Here is a 20,101-nt window from a genome sequence, read left to right as displayed (position 1 = left end):
AACTCTGGTAACATCTAACAAACACCTTCTGCCTGCCTAGAACAGAAACATCAATGTTGGTGTTCCCCCATTGGTGGCCTGTTTAATGCTAGTTTTTAAAGTCAGGATTGGTTGAAAGTAAAAATACGATGTTTTTCATTCTTTTTAAATTTAATTTATTCATCTATTCTTTGATTTATTCTTGATAATGAGCAACTGCAAGGAAAGCAGGTTTGTAGGATGACATTTCGGGCCAAACCCTGTCCACTTCGGGATAAGCATTTCGGGCCTTCTGCTCCACCCTCATCCACCAGCATGGTTGGAAAGACACAGCCCAGCAACTGGAACAGAATAGCTAGAAGGCTGAGGTGTGGAGCCACTCCACTGCCCTGCTCATACCTCCTTGACATCAAAGCCATAAACAGTGTGAAGGCAGCCTGGGACTTACGGGCTAAATTCAACAGTGCTTTCCTGAGACACCTGATGACACAACCCTGCACGGGAGTGAAAGACAGGGTGGCATGCATCCAAACAGGCTGATCTGCACATCAGCTGGGCTCATCTATGAAAGGACCCCAAGAGCAGCCACTGAGGAGGCAGCCATTAGGCCTAAGTAGTAACAGGAACGTCACGTGGCGTCCCTTTGCCTTGAGACAGTCACCAGCCAATAGTGACTTTCTCTTTTATTATCAGCTTGATCTTCAAGATAAAAAGGCTCCCAATTCAAAGCAATCTCCAGGCTGCTGGGGTGCAGAGCAAATTAAAAGCTATAAGACAGGCATTGCATTACAGACCTGCAATCCAGCTACTCCAGAGGCTGAGGCAGGAGGATTGTGAGTTTAAGACCAACCCAGCAATACAGGGAGACCTCACCTCAAACAAACAAACAAACAAACAAACAAACAAACCAAAACCAAAAGTTATAAAGAGCTTTACATGAACTCAAAACACACGGCCAACAGCACATATGTTAACAGACAAGATCACAGAAACATGCTCTTATCAATGGCAGGGCTGCTCAAGAGTCAACAGTGCAGTTTTTATTGAGCTACTCAGCAGAGAACAGGAGGATTTACTTCATGCTTCAAGACATCTGGGCTAATCCTGTGCTTCAGAACTACAGACTGCACTGTGCTGATAGTATAGGAATATTCTATAAACACACGACTAGGAGGGGAAACATACCTGCAAAGTCTATCTTGTAGCTGAATTTGGAAGTAGTAAAGGAAATGGAGCCACAAGGGTTTGTTTTGAAGCTTTTTTCGATATCTTCACTGCTAACTGAACATTGAATGTTGGTATCCGGCTTTAAGACAAACCAGAAAGTTGCATTTACCAGCTGTTCACAGTGATGGGTTGGCCGCAGAAGTGGAGCTGTGGTCCCAGTGACAGAGAATGAGGGATCCTACTGCCTGCTGCTCTCCCTCCCACATACACAGGGAAAGCCATGCCAAGACTGCTCGTGGGAAGTTATTAATGACTCTGGGGGTGGGGGGAAACAGCTACCGGAACAAGGGTCTCTTCAACAGCCTTTTCACAAGTTCCTCAGGATTACTCCACGTGGCTCAGAGTAAACCTTCCACCAGTCTGGTAACCATAAAATGGGAGGAAAGAACAAATCCCCAAACTACAAGTTCTTGTGTGGGCACAAGCAGTCCACTTTCCTGAGTCCCTGTCCTTTGACAGAAGATGGAGAAGAGCCATCTACCTTGGAGCTGTTGTGAGGACACACAGGATGCATACAGTACCTAACATGATACCCAGAGCAGGTGCTGAACACAGATGGCCGGCTCTTCCCTCCCTGTTTCCACCAGACCCAGCCAGAGGCCATCCCCCAGGCATGCTCCCTGTCGAAGCTCACCACTGTTTCTGAGAGGTTACAGCCGGGGAGGACACAGGCTCCTAGCTACTCTGCTTCCCATTAGGAAAGGGCTGGTTCTTTCCAGTTTTCCATGAGCATGACTCTACACACCAGCAAGCCCTGGCCTGTGAAGCTCAGGGTAGGGTACCTGAAACATGTGCCACTTCCCACACTCCGCCAGGTAGAACCAGCCCCACTGTGTGTCCGATGTGTCCATGTCATCCACATCACTGTCGGTCTTCTTGGGAAAGAACTCCTCTGTCTTGTGAAACATCTTCTGGACAGCCAGAGAAGAGGTGGAGAAGGAGATACCCATTAATGACCAACATTCTTTCTATGGAATATTCTAGTTCATTACCAAGAGCCAGATTCCAACATCTTTCCCTCAGTGCCACATGACACCTATTTTCCTGGCCCTGGAAGCAGCTTAACAAACACATCAGGTAGATGATCCTCCTCAGGTGGGATATGTCAGAGCCCACGCAGACCAGGAAGGGGGTCATTATTTGCCCATGGTCTTGTTAGGAGCCCCTACATCAAAACTGCTTAAGACTAGATGCATCCTGTTTGCTATTTCAAACAGTCATCTCATTTAATGGCATGAAGAGACACGAAGACTAAAAAAGGCTATAAAAGTAAAGAATAATACAATAATGCTTTAGTTAAAATATATCTATACTTGCTTTCATAAACACATGGATGTATGCATGAGTGTGTCCATGTGCTCATGTACCCAGGAAAGTTTGAATAGATATGATAACCTGGCTCAGTGTCTTCTAAGCATCAAGGTGACCAGAGTATAAGTGCAGCAATGGTGACAATCTCTAATTCTTACATGGTCCTTACTATGTGTCAAGTGCTTACCTAAGAACTGTAGAGGTAACTTCTTTAGGCTTAACAACAACCTATATGAGACAGGTACTCTTAGTATAAACAAGGAATGAGGCAGACAGGTCACACAACAGGGAGCTAGGCTCGGGCAGACTGGGCACGGGGTCTACACATGTATGCGACACATTATGCTGCTTTATGCTTCATGAGCAATGGATTTTTATAGTGCTGACTAGAGCATTAACTGATGTGTACCTAATCTTTGGAAAAAGAAACAAAAAAACAAAAAAACCTGACATTCTTGGGTAGAAACTGTGATGAACTCATCAGAAAACGGACCCAGTGACTGATAAAAATGATTTAACTTCATTTGGAATTTGACTATCATCATTTTTAAATTATTCATTTAAATTTGCATGAGTCTAACTATGGTTGTACCACCCTGAGTGGGCCTGATCTTCCCAGCTGAGCAGGGTCAAGCCTTGTGAGTACTTGGATGTCAACATCCCAGTCTAGACGATGAGACACAAGCTCTGTAGCTTCTTAGAAACAGAGATGTAGAAACACCAAAACAAAGCTCTGGGCCTAGTGGTACATGCCTTCAGTCCCAGCACTCAGGAGCCGGCGGCCAGTGGATCTCTTTGAGTTTGAGGCCAGAGTGGTTTCCCTAGAGAGTTCCAGGACAGCCAGGGCTACATAGAAGATTCTTTCTCAAAAATCCAATAAATAAATGAATACATTTAACACATAAACAAACAGAAAAAATGTGCATGAGCAACATGGCACTCTCCTTGCAGGAACTCAGAGTAGTTCAGCTGCAGCGTGCCTGCCCATCACTAGAGTACTTCTGTTGCAGTGTGCCTGCCCATCATACTTTGATCCTTGCCATTCTCTTACCTTCCTTTCCCACTGACCCAATGCTATCACTTTATAACAGATCTCTCAGAGGTGTGTGTGTGTATGTAATCTTGTATAAAAACAGCTATACTGGTATATTCCGAAATATGATCCCCTATACATTTGGTTGTTTTTAACAAAGCATCTGCATTGCTTGATAAGCTGAAAAATATTCTTATGCCGTTATATAAAATGCAGAAGCGGTGTAGCTGGGAGAAGATCTCCTTCCTTTGTTTTGGTCACACTGCCCACACGAAGCAGAAGCTGAAATTCCTTGCTCACTGTGGCCACTGTGAGTCCCGAGCTCTGGGAAGGGGGCTCGGTTAGCTTCATTTTTTTATTCATGCCTAGAAACACTCCAAGATTGCTTTTCTGATTATGTCCTTGTTGTCACTCCTTTGTGACTTCAAAGTTGATTAGCTGCTAAGAAATGAAAACACAGAATGGCCTGGGATTGGGGTCTTCAGGTTAGAATGAACCATTTACCTTATGTGTCTTGGTCAGATAATAAAGACAATGACCTAAACTGTGAACTCCACTGTCCCGTTAGCTATTGCACACTTCTTCTTTCTTCTTCCAGCACTGTTCACCCCGTTTGGCCATTTCACTGCAGGAGATGGAGAAAGAAAGCCAGGGGTGGGGGCAGGTTTAGTTTGTATTTAGAAAATACTCTGAAAAATTGGAAACACAAGCTAGAAAGAAGCAAATAGCTAAGATAATACTGGCCTACAGGTTCAGTATTTTCTCTATTAGAAAAGGGACAGGGTTAACAGATAGGTTTCCTCCTATGGCTACAACACAGTGTGTGCTCTGCCCTATGACTTTGTGCCTGAGCTGTCATGGCAGGCCAGTCTACAAGCCAGTCACCGCAGTCCATGTCCCAGCTATTGAGGCTGGGGTAAGACTTGAGTCCAGAAGTTCAAGGTTAACCTGAGGAACACAGTGAAACGGGAGGGAGGGAGGGAGGGAGGGAGGGAGGGAGGGGGAGAGAGAGAGAGAGGGAGAGAGAGAGAGAGAGAGAGAGAGAGAGAGAGAGAGAGAGAGAGAGAAGAAGAAGGAGGAGGAGGAGGAGGAGGAGGGAAGGGAGGGAGGGAGGGAGGGACAGAGGGACAGAGGGACAGAGGGAAGGGAACTCCCTGCCATAAATAGCTTTGACTGGCTAGGCCAATTCTTGGTTACAATTCTACTACATTCTCCTCCACGGCCTCATGTATAGGAGAGAGAGAGGTCATTATTTTCCAATTAAAATCAGGGAAAATACAAAGCAGAAAATAATACGATGATTTTGTCTAGAATCACAGAGTGCATGGTACAGAGAAGATTAAAGAAGCCTTTGAGGCCTGCTAGAATTCTGTCTCCCTCCAGGTGCCCACCCCATGCTCTCATTCCCACCGACAGCCAGTCCTTGACTCCTCTGCTGCCAAGCTTCACAGATGTGCTAGCTTTCTTTCAAATAATTCACTTCATCCCATAAAACCCTTAGCATTTTTTATAGTGAGTTTCCTCTACAAAGGAATGGCTATTCTGCATAATTTGGCTTAAATAAAATAATTTAGAATGCTGTCACCATAGTAACAACAGCTCTAGTTAGGACACGTCTACAGGTAATCAAAAGAACATATGCAAACCATCCAACACAAAGGCGGCACTTAATGCATGACAGATGAATGGGCCAGTTCAATTACAATGCCACATCTGGCCTGATTTTCCTGTTCCTAACTGTGAGAAAATAACACTTCCTGTGCAGAAAGCTGCAAAGAAGAAACAGCTAGCATCACGTGGCAAAGCATCTTTCCCATTTTCAAATGTACAAACTGGTGGAGCCTGTCTCCAAGGCCACCCATCTGTATTCACGTACCTGGGTACACTCCATCTGAATCATGCAACTGAAAAGCAACAGTACAGATGAGTTCAAGTCAATCCTGGTCCATATCCCGGAATATAATGTTGCATTCTGGACTGGTCACTTCTAATAAGAATGTTACTACAAATGCAAGTTGTTTTATTAACATAAGCATACTTGAAGCCACAAGGCAATAAAGGCATTTTTGCCTCTATAAAGAAGAATCAGCACTTGGTATCGTGGGGCTCACAGCTCAATTGCCAGGATTTGTGAGGCTAACACAGGAAAAGACAAGTTCATGAACCACAGCACACACACATGCCATGGCACATGTGTGGAGCTCATTAGACAACTTGTGGATATCAGTTCTGTTTTCACCATGTGGGTCTCAGGTCATCAAGACAGAGACAGACAGACAGACAGACAGACAGACAGACAGACAGACAGAGACAGAGAGCACAAGCATGCATATACATGTGTCTCCCAAAACTGCTACTAAGCCCTGCTAAGGGTGGTAAGGACCTCTGGAAGGGAGCCCTTTCCCAAAAGATCAGCTTTTCAACTAGTATGTTTTCAAAATCATTTAACTCTGAGTATGCTCAGGAGGTTCCACAAGTGACAGAATACACACAAGAAAACAAACATCATCTGTCCTGCTGGCTCTTCTGTGCTCTGCCAAAGGTGGGGCCCCTGTACACCCAGACTGAGGAAGGGCGGTTTGGGTTGTTGCTGCTCGTCATCTCCCCACTCCATGAGACAGCTCTATTTCAGAGAGACAACAAAAGAAAAACCCCTCTCCTAGTTCACACAAATGGTGGAAGGTCTATTTAAATGAGGGAACCAGAGACACTACCCTGGCCATCACCAGTCCAACTGGCTTCCTGGGTGAAGTTTCATGCCAAGGAGAGGAAGCCAAGATGATGAGAAGCTGCTAGCTCCCTCACCTACTGCCTTTTCAAGGACTACAACGTCACTATTAGAAAAGAGGCTTCTCTACGCAGCTTCAGGCACTGTGACTCGGGAACCCTGCCCAAGGGCAAATGAACACAAGGAAGGAAGTCTACATCTGTGCCTGAAGGAGCAGCTCTATGTGAAAGAGAGAGGAGAAGACTCCAAGACTAAGGGCATTCTGAGAAACTGAACAGCTTGATGAAAACCAAAGAAATCGAGGTGTGGATGTAGGACCCCCCTCGTGAGGAACTCCCTCGGGTCCTCAGGTCACAGGAGTCAGGGCGTCCCAGAGAAACACAACAGAGAAGCCTTCTTGATGTAAACACACGAGGTACTTTAATGGCAGAGCTCCGGGTGGACTCGTATCTCATGAAGGAGACAGAGGAAGTCGACCTCGTGGCCTGAAAGCTAGGGGTTTTTATAGGAGGAGGGGGAGGGGCTAGCAAGAATTGGCGCGGTTACCTGTGATTGGCTCATTTAAACGTACACATTTGCAGGATGGTACCTGCAAAGGCAGGAATGCTAGGAGACCTGAGGGGCGGTTTAGCGGAACATTTGGTACAGTCCCAGGAATGTTTCAACAATGGCCTGCCTGGGCGTGCCCAGGCTTATCTCACTGTGCTCTCCGCCTCAGGCTTCCAAGCTTACAAACAACTATTTCTCTGGACAGAAGTTGCATGAATCCCAGGCCTTAAATTTCATTTCTCTACATGGACAGAAGCAGAACGGTAGACCCATCAGATCCTACAGAGAAGAGGAGAGAGCAGGAAAGGGCCCTCTTAGAGCAGTAACTGATGAAGATGGAAGGACTTTAAGAGTTCTAGGCTTGTACCCATCTAGGAAAGAATGGAGCAAGAAACTGAGCAGACCTGAAAATGCTCCTACATGGCATCTATGCCCATCTACAAAGGAGGAAACACAAGGTAGGCAAAGGGCTTCACCATCACTTAGATAAATACTGACTACAGAGGAAGCTGTTCTGAACCATGGGCAAGGCTGTGCAGCAGGGGGGCTGTGCAGCAGGGGTTGATTGTTGTTTTGTTGTTGTTGCTCTTTACTTAGTATGTGCTATGCACACATCTGTGTGCCTTGCCTGCACTTGTGTGTCATGTCTCATGTGTGGATGTCAGAGGACAATTTTCAAGAGCCATTTCTCTCCTTCCACCATGTGGATCCCAGTGATCCAACTCAGGTCGCCAAGCTTGGCAGCAGGGCTCTTGAGGCCACTTCATCATCCCCGAGTTAGCTGACAAAGCAATGGGTTTTGCTTACACCGTATTCATGCAACAATTAAACATGTAGCTCAGTCACCCTCAGCAGTGTGGAAGACAGAATACCCAGGTTCTCTCTCTCCCTCTCTTTTCTCTCTCTCTCTCTCTCTCTCTCTCTCTCTCTCTCTCTCTCTCTCTCNCACACACACACACACACACACACACACACACACACACACACACACACAGAGAGTAATCCCAGGATTACGTCCTCTTGGGAGTGATCCAAAAGGAAACCTCATGAAACTACTTCCTGGGTAAACAGTAATATAGCACCCACACACAGCCTGCAAAAGCCTCACTCAACCACGAGAGCAGTCTCCCGGCCACACACAACCAAAGTAACGAGAAAACACCCGACTGCCTAGGGGACTTGAGCCAAGCTCAACCTGCAATGCTGCCTCAGCAAGGGCAGTGCGAGGGAAGCTTCACTCACACAGTAAGTTCAGCCAAGTACCTAAGCCACACACGGTGATGGGGCCCAAACTCCAGCGGCCACTAGGAGAGGTCAGAACTAACCGAATAAAACAGGGCTCAGACATGAGGTTATTTGCCTGTGATCCCAACACCCAGGAGGCGGAGGCAGGAGGATCATGAGCTCAAGGTTAGCCCTGGTTGATAGGGAGGCTCTGTCTCAAAATAAACCATTCAATTATTTTCACTGAATACCCAGGTCTACACTAACACACACTCTCACACATTCACACACATGCACAAGAATGTGTAAAACATGTAACTAAAACTAGGGCAATTAATGATGAAAATGTCTTACGAAACCGGGATCATCCCTAAAGAGATGGTGACTACACATGGTGGCAAGTCTCTGAGCCCAAGGCACAAAGTTGGAAAGTTTAAGGCCAACCTGGGCTACAAAGCACATCCCAGGTTAGCCTGGACTACAAAAAGAGACTTTGTCTATTTTCTATCTAAAGTTAAAGAAAAGACAGAAGTGCCACAGTAGCTGCTTCTTTGGGGATTGCCCTTTGCAGGGTCATGTCCTCTCCCTTGTCTAGGATTCTAAATTCTGAAGAAAAGTCCCACCTAAGTGACTAAAACAGTAACAGTTCCTTGGGATTTATGGAACCCCAAACATCTGGTGGCCTTTAGATAACATCTGGACATGCACTGACACAAAGCATGTAAACTGCCCTGCTTTTTAAATGGCAGGAAATAGTGTTTGTCTGAGGAGTTACTGGAACTGGTCCTGAGAGTGAAGGCTGACTGTCAGGATCGGGTCAGAGCAAAGAACAATGCCACTTGAGCCCTTTCCCTCCTTATAACCATCTGCTCGTGTAACTCAAGGGTCGGCTCCCTTGAGCCCCTTCCCCTCCTTATAACCATCTGCTCGTGTAACTCAAGAGTCGGCCCCTCTTCTCAGGGCCCTGGCCTTGAATAAAGCTGATCCTTTTCCCAACGACTGGGCTCTCAAGTACTAGCTCTGGAGTGGCATGCAGATACAACAACAATGGGGACTATGAGAACTAGAGAATCTGGATTTGAAAGGTGTTAATAGTCAACATGGGAAACTTCCTAGAGGGACTCACAGAGTGAAGCCACCAGGAAGAGCAACCAGCACAGCTGCAGACACCCGGGCAGGTTTGCTGCAATGAGTTAACAGCGGTACTGCCTCACAGCAGGGCCCAGGCTGAGAAAGGCACGCGTGGGCTTTACTTCCTTCTAGCACTGAAGCATCTCTTCCTTTGCTTGTCTTGCTTTCTTACCTTAGAACTGCTAAAGTCATTCCCAAGCAGGAAAGCGCATCCCCACTCTGTTCCTGACCTTAAGGAGAAATGTTGAGTCTTTCACTGAGGTGTTCATCAGGAGCCACACACTGTAGCACCTACCTGTAATTTCATCATTAGGGATACTGGAAGTAGGAGGAGGATTAGCTCAGAGCTAGCCTGGGCTACACAGTTGGATCATATTTTCAGATGTCTCCTGCATCTCTGAGGCATTCCTGTTTTAGGGTTAATGATTTTCTAGGACTCAGAAGTTGTTGAAGTTACAGGTGTTTATTACGGAACAAGAAAGAGAATACAATCAGCAAAAGAAAAAAAGAAAAAGCACAGGAGATAAAGTCCAGACAAAAGCATGTGCGAGCTTCAGTGTCCCTTCCCAGAACACAGCACACAGTTGCTTCTCAGAAAACACTGCAGCCATGCGGTCACCTGAGCTGAGGGGGCAGGACTTCTGCTGAGAATCACTGGTTCCCAGTCCCCGTGTGGCTGACCTTCGTGAAGCTCCATGTCTCCAGGGAAAGCAGACAATACATCCCAGGCATAAATATCTGGACAGACTGGTGTAAGGAGACGCTTACCTCGGACATGCTCCTGTGCTTCTCTCAAGGCAGACAGTGCAAAGCTCACTTCCTCAAGTTCTAGACCAGGACAACTTCAAGGACCAAATAGTCCATTTTAAAAGACAGGATCTTACACAGTTCAGACGGGCTTCTGATCCTCCTGCCTCCACCCTGGCAGCCCAAGGACTTCAGACATGTACCACCATGCCCAGTTTACATAGTTTGAGAGGCCCAGGGCCTTGTGAATGTCAGGCAAGCTCTCTAACTTGCGCTCCACCCACAGGCCTCCCAATACTCCAATGCTGAGAAGAGATTGGTTTTTCAGACCCTACCCCAGTTTTCATTCTTTCCTGGCACTGAGGCAGCCAAAAGATGACTGAAGAACCCATCTGCTCCTATGCTGGAAGCACAGCCAGAGCTGTTTAATATTATAAGACTGGTTTGACAGAGCACTAGAAAGAGTCTTCAGGGAGAAATCTTCCCATGGCATCTCAAGCTGGGTTTGATCTTCAGTCCAAAACACCTCACAGAGCAAGCAAATATAAGTCTCAACAACTGGCACTAAGGACATGGTACTACTTTTTAATTTAGTAAAATACTCGGTGGGGGGGAAAAAAATTAAAGCATCTGAGTCTAACCTATACCTTGGGCTTAGATACAGGGATGGTATAAGAGGCTGCAAAAATGCCTTTCTCAATAATAAAGTATTAAGTGAATTCTATTATCTAAAATGTAAAAATGGTAATCTAAACCAAATATAATAGTACACATATGTAAACACAGTACTAGAGAAGCTGAAATGGGAGGATTGCCACAAGTCTGAGGCCAGCCTGGGCTCCAGAGATCCTTTCTCAAAACCAAGCCAAATGGCAGTAATAACAACACGTATACATACATAATGTTGGTATTTGCAGGAGTGCAAAACATTACAAAATGCTTTTCCCAGGATCTTAGGGGCTAAAACTTCAATTTCAATTTCCAGCTCCCTTCGTGACTTTAGTACTTGATGCCACATGGGTACATATAACTGACTGGCTATAAGCTCAGGGTTCGGAGGTTCAATGGCACAGTGCCTACATTAGCCTCTTGGTTCATGGTGGTGGCAGGTGACAATGACGAAAGCACCTCCAAGAACAAGCAAGCATCCCAATGAGAAGCAGAAAGGACAGGTAGAATCAGACTTGATCCTTTCTTGCAAGACCTCAAGGGGCTTATGGGAACTTCTCCATACCTTTTACACAGCCCAGGCCCACCTGCCTAGGGACAGTACAGTTCACAGTGAACTGGTCCTCCTCTATCAATTAGCAATCAAAAAATGCCCCACAGATCAATCTGATGGAGGAGAGTCTTCAACCGAGGTTCCCTCTTCCCAGGTATGTCAAACTAATAACTAAGATTCACTATCAGTTTTTGTTCAACATGAAGTTGAAAGTTCCAATCATGTTCCACAGAGCCATGTACAGCGTGGCTTCCTCTTACTGGGCCCCCTTCCTGTTTCCATGTATTCCAGCCTCAGACTTATCTGGTTCTCAAGGGTCCTGTTCCATTCAGCCTCAAAGGCTTCTCGTGTGCTACTTCCACTGTTCCACCTCCCAGGCAACCTTAGCTGATCGGGTTAGCTCTTGATCAGTGTCTCTAAAAGTTACCACACTCACAGGATGCCCTCCCTGATTCCCCAGCCTACCCCTGAGCTCTTTCTATCCTGTCATTCTTTTTCCTTCATAGTTGGACTTAGGGTTTAATCTGTGAATATTTATGTTAGGTCTGTCTTCTACATCTCACTAAAAACTCATAAGGCATAATCATAAACCCTTATAATCATCAACTGGTTGCTGGATCAAAAGATAAGCAAGTGCTAACAAAGGTTATTTGAACAGAAGATTTAGTTGTGGAGTATGAATTGCATAAACCAAAGATTTTAGCATTAGCATTTTAGACTCAGAGGGTCAGACTCAGCCAGTTGGCCACTCATTGCTCCAAATCTCTTTCACCCACCAAGTCTTCTGTCTGCAGCCTACATCTGCCACCTTTCCTCCACTGAGGACTGTTAGGCTCTTTGGTGCTGTTCTGAATCTGTCATACCAATCCTGCAGACAGACACATCACATGATCATGTGTCAGATCACTAAAAAAATGTTTTAGAAACATGAGTGTTGTATCACTCGTAAGTCTGGGGTTGTTTATAAATGAGGAATTCTTCCTTAACCCCTGACTCCCAGGGTCTTTCCTCACAGCTCCTTTTCCACTCAATAATATCCTACATTCTGGAACCAGTCAATGTTCTAGAACTAGAAAGTTCTAGATTTCAGACATGGGTTTGTACTTAAGAAATTTTACTGAGCTTTGAGCCTTAGTATAATGATGCACATAGATTAAGATAAATATTTAACAATTCGTACAAAACCAAAGAACTAGATAATCCAAGTGCAACCCTACGCAGCATGGCGCCAGCCGCACAATGTCACTGCCTGTGTTCTTCTGCTGTTGTTTTGATGTTCCTGATCCAGGGCTTCTGTTTCGTAACAACTACTTTGTTCTGAGTCTCAGCAAATTCAGGTTATCATCTAAGCTTAACTAAATAACATAAGAATAATTATAAGAACGTCAAGAATATAGAGACAGATGTGTTATTCCTAGAATCCTGGGAGACCAAGCTACACCATTCAGGACATCCATCTTCACACAACCTGTGAGTATATGTGTAAAATGTACTTTCTGACTTAGGGGAAATAGCCCACATGTTTGTGCCAATGCCCACCTATCCCTTGCCATGGTTTGAACAAAAATGGCCTCCACAGGCTCATATACTTGATCACTTTGTCACCAGGGAGTGTAATGTTTGAAAGAATTAGATGGACTAGGAGTGTGGCCTTGTTGGAGGAAGTACATCACTGGGGGTGGGCTTTGAAGTTTCTAAAGCCCCTTGCCAAGTCTGCTTCTGTCTCTCTCTCCCCTCCAGAACTTCCCTCTGTTTTTGCCTACAGATCAGGATGTAAAACTCTCAACCACTGCTCCAGCACTTGCCTGCATGCTGCCATGTTCCCCACCTAATAATGGACTAACCTCTGAAAGTGTAAGCAAGCCCCAATTGATTGCTTTCTTTTATGAATTTAATTGGTCATGGTGACTCTTCACAGCAGCAGAACAGTGACTGAGACAGAAGTTGGTGCTGGGAGTTGGGTATTGTGGGGAAAGCCTTACCACACTTATTGTTATGGGAATGTAGATGTGGGGAATTTGGATTAGGAAAGCACCCGAAGGCTTTAATTGAGACTTAATGAGCCATCCTAGTAGGAGTATTGAGGAGGGTAGTGCTGAAAGCAATGTGGGCCTAGCTCCAGAGCTTTCAAGGGGAAGAACATTAGCAATTGTCCTAGAGACTACTGTGGTATTTTGGCAATTTGGATACTTACTGGATATGTTGCTGTGTGCCCTCATTTTAAAAAAATCTGCCTGAGGCTAAACTGAAGAGTTTTGGATTAGTGGTATTGGCAGAGATGATTTCAAGATACCCTAGTAGTGACTGCGTTGTATGGTTATTAGTAATCACTCCTCCACAGATCTATAATGAAAAGAAGCAAGCAGGACAAGAGAAACCTAAAATGAAGTTTGAGGAGAAAAGGCGCACCAGGGAACGTTCTGTTGCTCACAGCGATAAAAAGCTTAAAGAAAAGCTGGATGCTACACAGATGAAAAGGAATGGTGCCTCAGGGAAAGACCCCACCCAGCTAAGATTCCAATTTGTGAAAAGGAATTAAAGAAAAGATTAAGCAATGAAGGCATCCAACAATGACAGAAAGCTGATGCAAAGGTAACTGAAGGAGGGGACCAAGTACCAGCCTCATCAAGCAGCAGAACTTGAGAGGTTCAGCCACATGGTTCTAGCTTTACAGTCAAGAATACAGAAAGGGGTTGTGGAATCTCCCTCCTCAGTTAAGGAAAGCCCCTGAGGCCAGGTGTGTGTCAAGGGTGTCTCTGTGTGGAGGCCCAGAGAGCGAAGCTGGCATTTCACTGGAAACAGATGTTGAAGATGTCAGAATCACGGGACACCTGCCAAGCGCAGCTGCAGACCGAGGGGAGAACTAGCCAAAGACAGAAAAGTGTGATGTAGTCAACAGAGCTGAAAGGAACTGGAGACCAAAGAGCCCTTTGACCTCAGACGTAGTGATGGAGAATTTAGGAGTTTGCCCTGCTGGCTTTCAGTCATGTGTTGGTCCAGCATTTCCTCACTATGGTGTGTTTCCTCCCTTTTGGAACAGTAACATATATCCTGCATCACTGTATGTTCAAAGTATGTGGTCTCCTTTTTTACTTTGATTTTACAAGGGGTTACGATTAAGAGAATGCCATAAGTCTCAAAAGAGACTTTGAACTTTTAACACCGTGTTAAGACTGGGATAGACTCTGGGGACAACTGATGCTAGGCTGACTGCATTTTTGCATTATGATATGACTACAAGCCTATGGGGGCTGAGAGTAGAATGTAGTGGTTTGAATAAGAATGACCCCTATAGGCTCCTGTATTTGACTGCTTAGCTACTAGGGAGTCGAACTGTTTGAAAGGATTGGGGTCTTGTTGGAGGAAGTGTGTCACTGGGGGTGGACTTTGAGGTTTCTAAAGCCCAAGGCAGATCAGTTGGTCTCTCAGTCTCTCTGTCTCTCTCTCACTTTTTCCCTCCCTACAGATCAAGATGTAAAACTCTCAGCTACTGCTCCAGCACCTGCCTGCATGCTACCATGTCCCCTACCATGATGATAATGGATTAAACCTCTGAAACTGTAAGCAAGTCCCCAGTTAATTGCGTCCTTTTGAAAGAGCTGCCTTGGTCATGGTGTCTCTTCACAGCAACAGAACAGTAACTACGACAACCCCTCCCTCTTTGGTCTTGGAAGCATTTTCTCTGTACCTGGCATCCACTTTCCATTTCTTGGGTTTGGGTCATTTTGCTTGCTTTGGTCTTCTCATATGATCCCATCTTGCACGATTTATTCAAGTGTAACTTAGTTCAACAGGTCTTCCCAGCAGCCCAGACTCCCTCAGACACCACTTTATTCCCACCAGTCACACTGCATACCCTGAAGGTCCTCACAGGGCAGGCTCTGATTGAATTCACGATTGTACTCCCTTCTTCACGGGTTAGAATCATGTGTATTCAATATGTAGGGAACATTTCCTGATGACACATGCTGGGTGAAAGGAACTAATGATCAAGGGTTCAATATCATCAGAGGGACACGCAGTGAGAGAACTCCAGTCTAAAGATGACCCTTAGCAGGCTTGTTCACAGGAGAGCCATGGGGCTTCCCAAGAAAAAGATGTGCCGAGGAAAAACAAACCAACAGAGATGGGATGTTTCAGGAAGCCATGCAGCTTAGCCCAGAGCTGTAACTGAAAAACAGTTCTCAGCATGAAGAAATTCAAAAGGCAAGATGGCTCAGCCACTAAAGGCACTTGCCACCAAGTCTGACAATCTGCGTTGGATCCCTGGAAGCCACACGCAGGGTGCAGGGAGAGAATGGACTCCCACAAGCTGTCCCGACATTTTACTGTGCAAACACCCATACACAATAAGCAAACAAACAAACAATAAAATGCAATAAAAATAGAAAGGGGGAATAGAAGAACCCCCCGTAACTATACAGTTTCAGGAAAATGAAGAGGAAGGTTTCGGGGGAATATGTAATTGGCATCCAAGTCCCTGAAACACTAAATCAGCCAAAGGCACCTGAGACGCCGCTGTATGTAGTGATTCAAAGACTCTTAGAGGCCTCCTACGAGCAGTGTTGGCAGAAGCCAACCCGCAGGAGTGGACTATGGCTAAAAATGACAGGTATGTGATCAATCTTTCAAGCAGGCTAATAGAATGAGAGCCAAAATCACAGCTCACACGAAATGGGAAGCGGCTGAGAATATAAAATAGTGAAAAGGTGGTTCTGCAGAAGCGGGGACTGACACCAAAAAGATATCACTGCTCTAAGGATCAACAGGGAGCAGATAGAGGACTGTGAAGAAGCCAGTGACGTGTGCGCCTGGAAGGACTGTTCTCTAGCTCAGATTAACTGTATGAGTCAATAAACAGAAATGACCTTTGGAAGAATTTAACACTTTCTATAAAGATGTGGTCAGTGTAATAAACAGTGTGTACTCTTGTGGTTTGAATGAAAATGGCCTCCAGAGGTTCACAGGGCGTAACACTATTAGGAGGTATGGCCTCGTTAGAGTAGGCGTGGCTCTGAGGAAGAAGTGTGTCACTGGTGGTAGGCTTCGAGGTTTCAGATGCTCAAGCCAGACCCAGTTTATATCTCTTTCCTGCTGCCTGCCCATCTGGATGTAGAACTCTCAGCTCCCTCTCCAGCACCATGTCTGCCTATGCACTGGCATGCTTTCCGCCCTGATAACAATGGATTAAAACCCTGTAAGCCAGTACCAATGTAAATGCTTTCCTTTAGAAGTGTTGCCATGGTTCTGATGTCTCTCCACAGCAGTAAAACCCTAACTAAGACAATTCTTAAATGTCTGTTACTTTTCAGGTCTCTTTATCTGTTTTATATATACCAAAACTTTTTGTTACACACACACACACACACACACACACACACACACACACACACCAAATCTACAAGGGAAAACTAGATAAAATCATTTAACAAAACCTTCTCTCATAAAAATAATTTGGTCAGAAATGCAAATGTTCTCTGCACTGATATTTAAGTGCACAGCGCTTAGGGTTTGCTTTGCTTTTCTACTTGGATTTTAAATTCTCCCAGATGTTCATGGCTTACAATGCCAATTTTATTCCTTGGGCAGAGCTAGACAAGCTTTGCAGATGCCCCTTCCATCAAAAGAAACTCACAAATTATTAGTGAACACCATGAATGCCAAGTTTATTTAAAAAAATAAAGGAAGTCAAATCAAAACTAAGCTGTGGTGGCTGGAGAGATGGTTCCACGGTTAAGGCAGGGGCTGCTCTTCCAGGCGACCAGGGTTTGAGTCCCACCACCCACATGGCAGCTAACGCCAGTGCCAGGGAATTTAATGCCCTCTTCTGGCATCCGAGGGCACTGCATGAATGTGGTACACAAATGTACAGGCACTCAAAACACCCATAAACATATGAGATTTTTTTTTTTTCCAAAAACTAAGCTGTGTTTATTGACAACATTCTGGTGCTCACAGGAGAAGAAAAGGTAAACAACAAAAAAAAAAAAAAAAAAAAAAAAAAAAAAAAAAAAAAAACAGTACCAGCAGAACTCAGCCAGATGAGGATGGGTCAGGGGACAGAGAACACAAGGTTGTCTTACATATAATTTCACAGAAGAGTGCCCCTCCTTTTTCTTGAGAAAATGGTTTTATAATGAATCAAATACATGAGACACTCACTAGATCCTTTGTAATTCTCACCAGGGTATAATGGCCCAACAGGACAGATACAAGTGTGACCCTGAAGGAAAGAGGAACAGGGTGAGCAGAGAACCCTCAGTGCATTCCTGTGCCAGTCACTGTCGAGAGTTCAACAAGCATTTCTTATGAAACAGGATCTGTTCTCTAGTTGAACACACAATTCAGAGGCTTTGAAGTATGTGACCTTGAACAGAATATATACACTGCTGACATATGTTGTGGGGAAATCAATACAAAGAGGAGGCTGGTAAAAACCAACTCCATATACACATAGAGAGATGGATACTGATGACACTTAATAGTTAACAGTGAGCAGAGTGTATGTATGGACAGCTATCCCAATGCTAACCATTTCGCTAAAACCATATCCAAACGTGTACTTTCCTCTGCCCTGATCTAATGACAGTACTAGTGTATGACTCAAAACTATCTGGTGACTGTCATGATGGAATGGGATGGAATGGAACTACAATGTGGACCGAATCCCAATCCATGGGCTCATTTCTAATCAGGAACGAAGTTTTAGACTTGGGGAAACTTACTGATAGACTTAATTGGTAATACACTTAAGTAGGAAGGTTACTGGTTTTGTGAGGGAAAGCAAAAGGGTTATTTCAAGTATTGCCTTGGAGGGTTATTGAAGTCAAATTCAGCTTCTGAGGTAGTTTCACAAACTAAGTCCACAAATTTCTTGATATGCGATTCTGCCCATCAACTCCGAAGTTTTAACTTCAGCGTACATTTTTCTCACTAATACATTCCCATAACAAGATCTGAATATTCTTGACAAATAGATCTGAGACCTCATTCGTGGCGGGTGGGAGTTTGAATGAATTAATGAATGAATGAACGAATGAATGAAGCCAAGTATTTTTTTAAAAATGCCTGCAGACATAAGACCTACTGAAGGAAAACAAAGGATTCCAGATCATTGTTCTAACCACGGAAAGAAAACATTAAGAACGTCATCCCCTGAAACTCATAAAGAGGATCCTCCATTCTCTGTAGCTCCAAAAAGGAGGAGCAACGAACGAGGTTGCGAGGGTCGAAAGGAACTAGCAGGTTCGAAAGCCAGTAACTTCAACTGGAAAGCAGGATACAAAACATAAAATGAGGAAAAAAAGCGCAGACAGAGAAGCCCCCGGAAGTAAAATCAACAATCGGGAAAGGAAAGCCACAGCGTAGAAGCGGCCACCGAACGCTCCCGCGGCTCGAAGCAGCGATTCCGCGGCCCTCAGGAGGCCCCCGGCGACCCGGGACAGCCACGACCCCGGAACGCGAAGCCCCAGCCTGAGGCACCGCGGGGGCGAGTTCCCGGGAACGCCTCCCCGCCCTTCTCAGGCAACCCCGCCCACTGGGCCCGCCCCGTCCCGCCGGCTACTCACCGGATTCGCTTCCCACATAACGGTGCGAAATCGAGCGGAGAGAGCCTGGGGGAGGGGCTAGCCGTGGGGTCGGTATGGTGGGCTTTGGCCGAGGGTCCCCGGGAGCGAAAGGACCGAAAGGCACCCTTTACGGAAGCCTTCCTTCTCCCCCTCCCCGGCACAAGCTGGCGTCTTCGGACCATCGAACCTCCCGACTTCCGCCTGGATCCAGCCAATCAGTGGTGGCCCCGCCCACCGCAAACTCGCTCCGCCTCTACGACGCCCTTGGAACTTCCGCGCGTGCTGTCGCGGGCGGCCTTTACCTGTGCGGCTGTTTAAAGCCGGCCATCATTCCCACCACGTGATCGGCAAGCGTGGCAGGCCGCGTTTCCTCCATGCAGAACCTACGGTTATTAAGATCACCTCATACCGAGTTTAGTGGCCAGGTACTAGGCCTGAGAAGCCCAACCCGACCAATGGCCGTTGGGTTAAAGCTTCAAACCTCTTTGTTGTTTCCTTCTCCCTTGAATTGGAGGTGATGATAGTTCTACCTAAGGGTGGAAGTGAGCTCGCAATCTAGAAAAAAATAAAAACCAAGGGAGCTATTGGCCATGCGGCACTGGGCTTGGAAGTGAACACTGACCTATATGTTGTCCCTGTCCTCGTGGATTTTAGAATCGAGAGAAGAAAGCAGAAAATAACTTGGAAACGCAAGAACGTAAAACCGTGAGATTTTTAGACACCGTGGCAAGTACGGAGGTTTCCAAGCACGTTTACCTGAGTGCCTTGAAAGCTAAGGCCTCACCCCGGTCACCTGGGTAAAAAGAGGAAAGATGGAAGACTATTCTTAAAGGCAAAGAAATAGTGTGGGAATATATGTGTATTTTTTAAAATAGGTCAAAGAATACCCACAGATTCAGAACCTGATTTTGTTATTGTTTTGGTTTTTCGAGACAGGGTTTCTCTGTATAGCCCTGGCTGTCCTGGAACTCACTTGGTAGAACCAGGCTGGCCTCGAACGCAGAAATCCGCCTGCCTCTGCCTCCCAAGTACTGGGATTAAAGGCGTGTGCCACTACCACCCAGTACCTTGCTAACCCTTAAGGCTTCAAGGAAAATGAAGTATAACTCTCAACCCACAAAAGATTTTGTCCTAACTTCCCAGGTTAACTTGCCTTGTTGAGACCCACTCAGCCTTTAAAGAGGACTAGCCCACAGTTGCTTCAATTGCTACTGCTCCCTTCTCAAGGCTAGCATCATCCTGATACTACAGCTTATTAAAAGTAATCAGGATCTGTTCATGTAGCTCAAGGTCATCTCAAACATTCCATCACCCAGAGGCCGAGATTATTGTCATGTGCCATCATACCCAGTATAAATTTTAATCATAAATGAAAGATAAAT

The 20,101-nt window shown here is 45.5% G+C and overlaps 1 protein-coding gene across 4 annotated transcripts in view; it reads right to left on the bottom strand.

The window, feature by feature from the left end:
* The window catches only part of Parp11 (poly(ADP-ribose) polymerase family member 11), a 45,412-nt gene extending 26,497 nt beyond the window's left edge, over positions 1 to 18,915 (bottom strand). Inside the window, exons 1-4 of one of the 4 annotated variants that reach the window (XM_021190370.2) lie at positions 18,720 to 18,915; positions 4,055 to 4,175; positions 1,989 to 2,117; positions 1,165 to 1,285 (exon numbers count right to left, since the gene is read on the bottom strand). In XM_021190370.2, coding sequence (XP_021046029.1) covers positions 1,165 to 1,285; positions 1,989 to 2,114 — 247 coding nt within the window. In that variant the 5' untranslated portion in view covers positions 2,115 to 2,117; positions 4,055 to 4,175; positions 18,720 to 18,915. The remainder of the gene's footprint in view (positions 1 to 1,164; positions 1,286 to 1,988; positions 2,118 to 4,054; positions 4,176 to 18,719) is intronic. The other 3 variants (XM_021190371.2, XM_029535533.1, XM_029535532.1) reach the window with 3 other exon arrangements.
* Positions 18,916 to 20,101: the final 1,186 nt, after the last annotated feature.

The sequence above is a fragment of the Mus pahari genome, chromosome 2 (genome assembly GCF_900095145.1).
Source record: "Mus pahari chromosome 2, PAHARI_EIJ_v1.1, whole genome shotgun sequence".
In the NCBI taxonomy this organism is placed as follows: Eukaryota; Metazoa; Chordata; class Mammalia; order Rodentia; family Muridae; genus Mus; species Mus pahari.
Note: the sequence above shows the minus strand (reverse complement) of the source record. Positions and strands in the feature narration are given on the sequence as shown.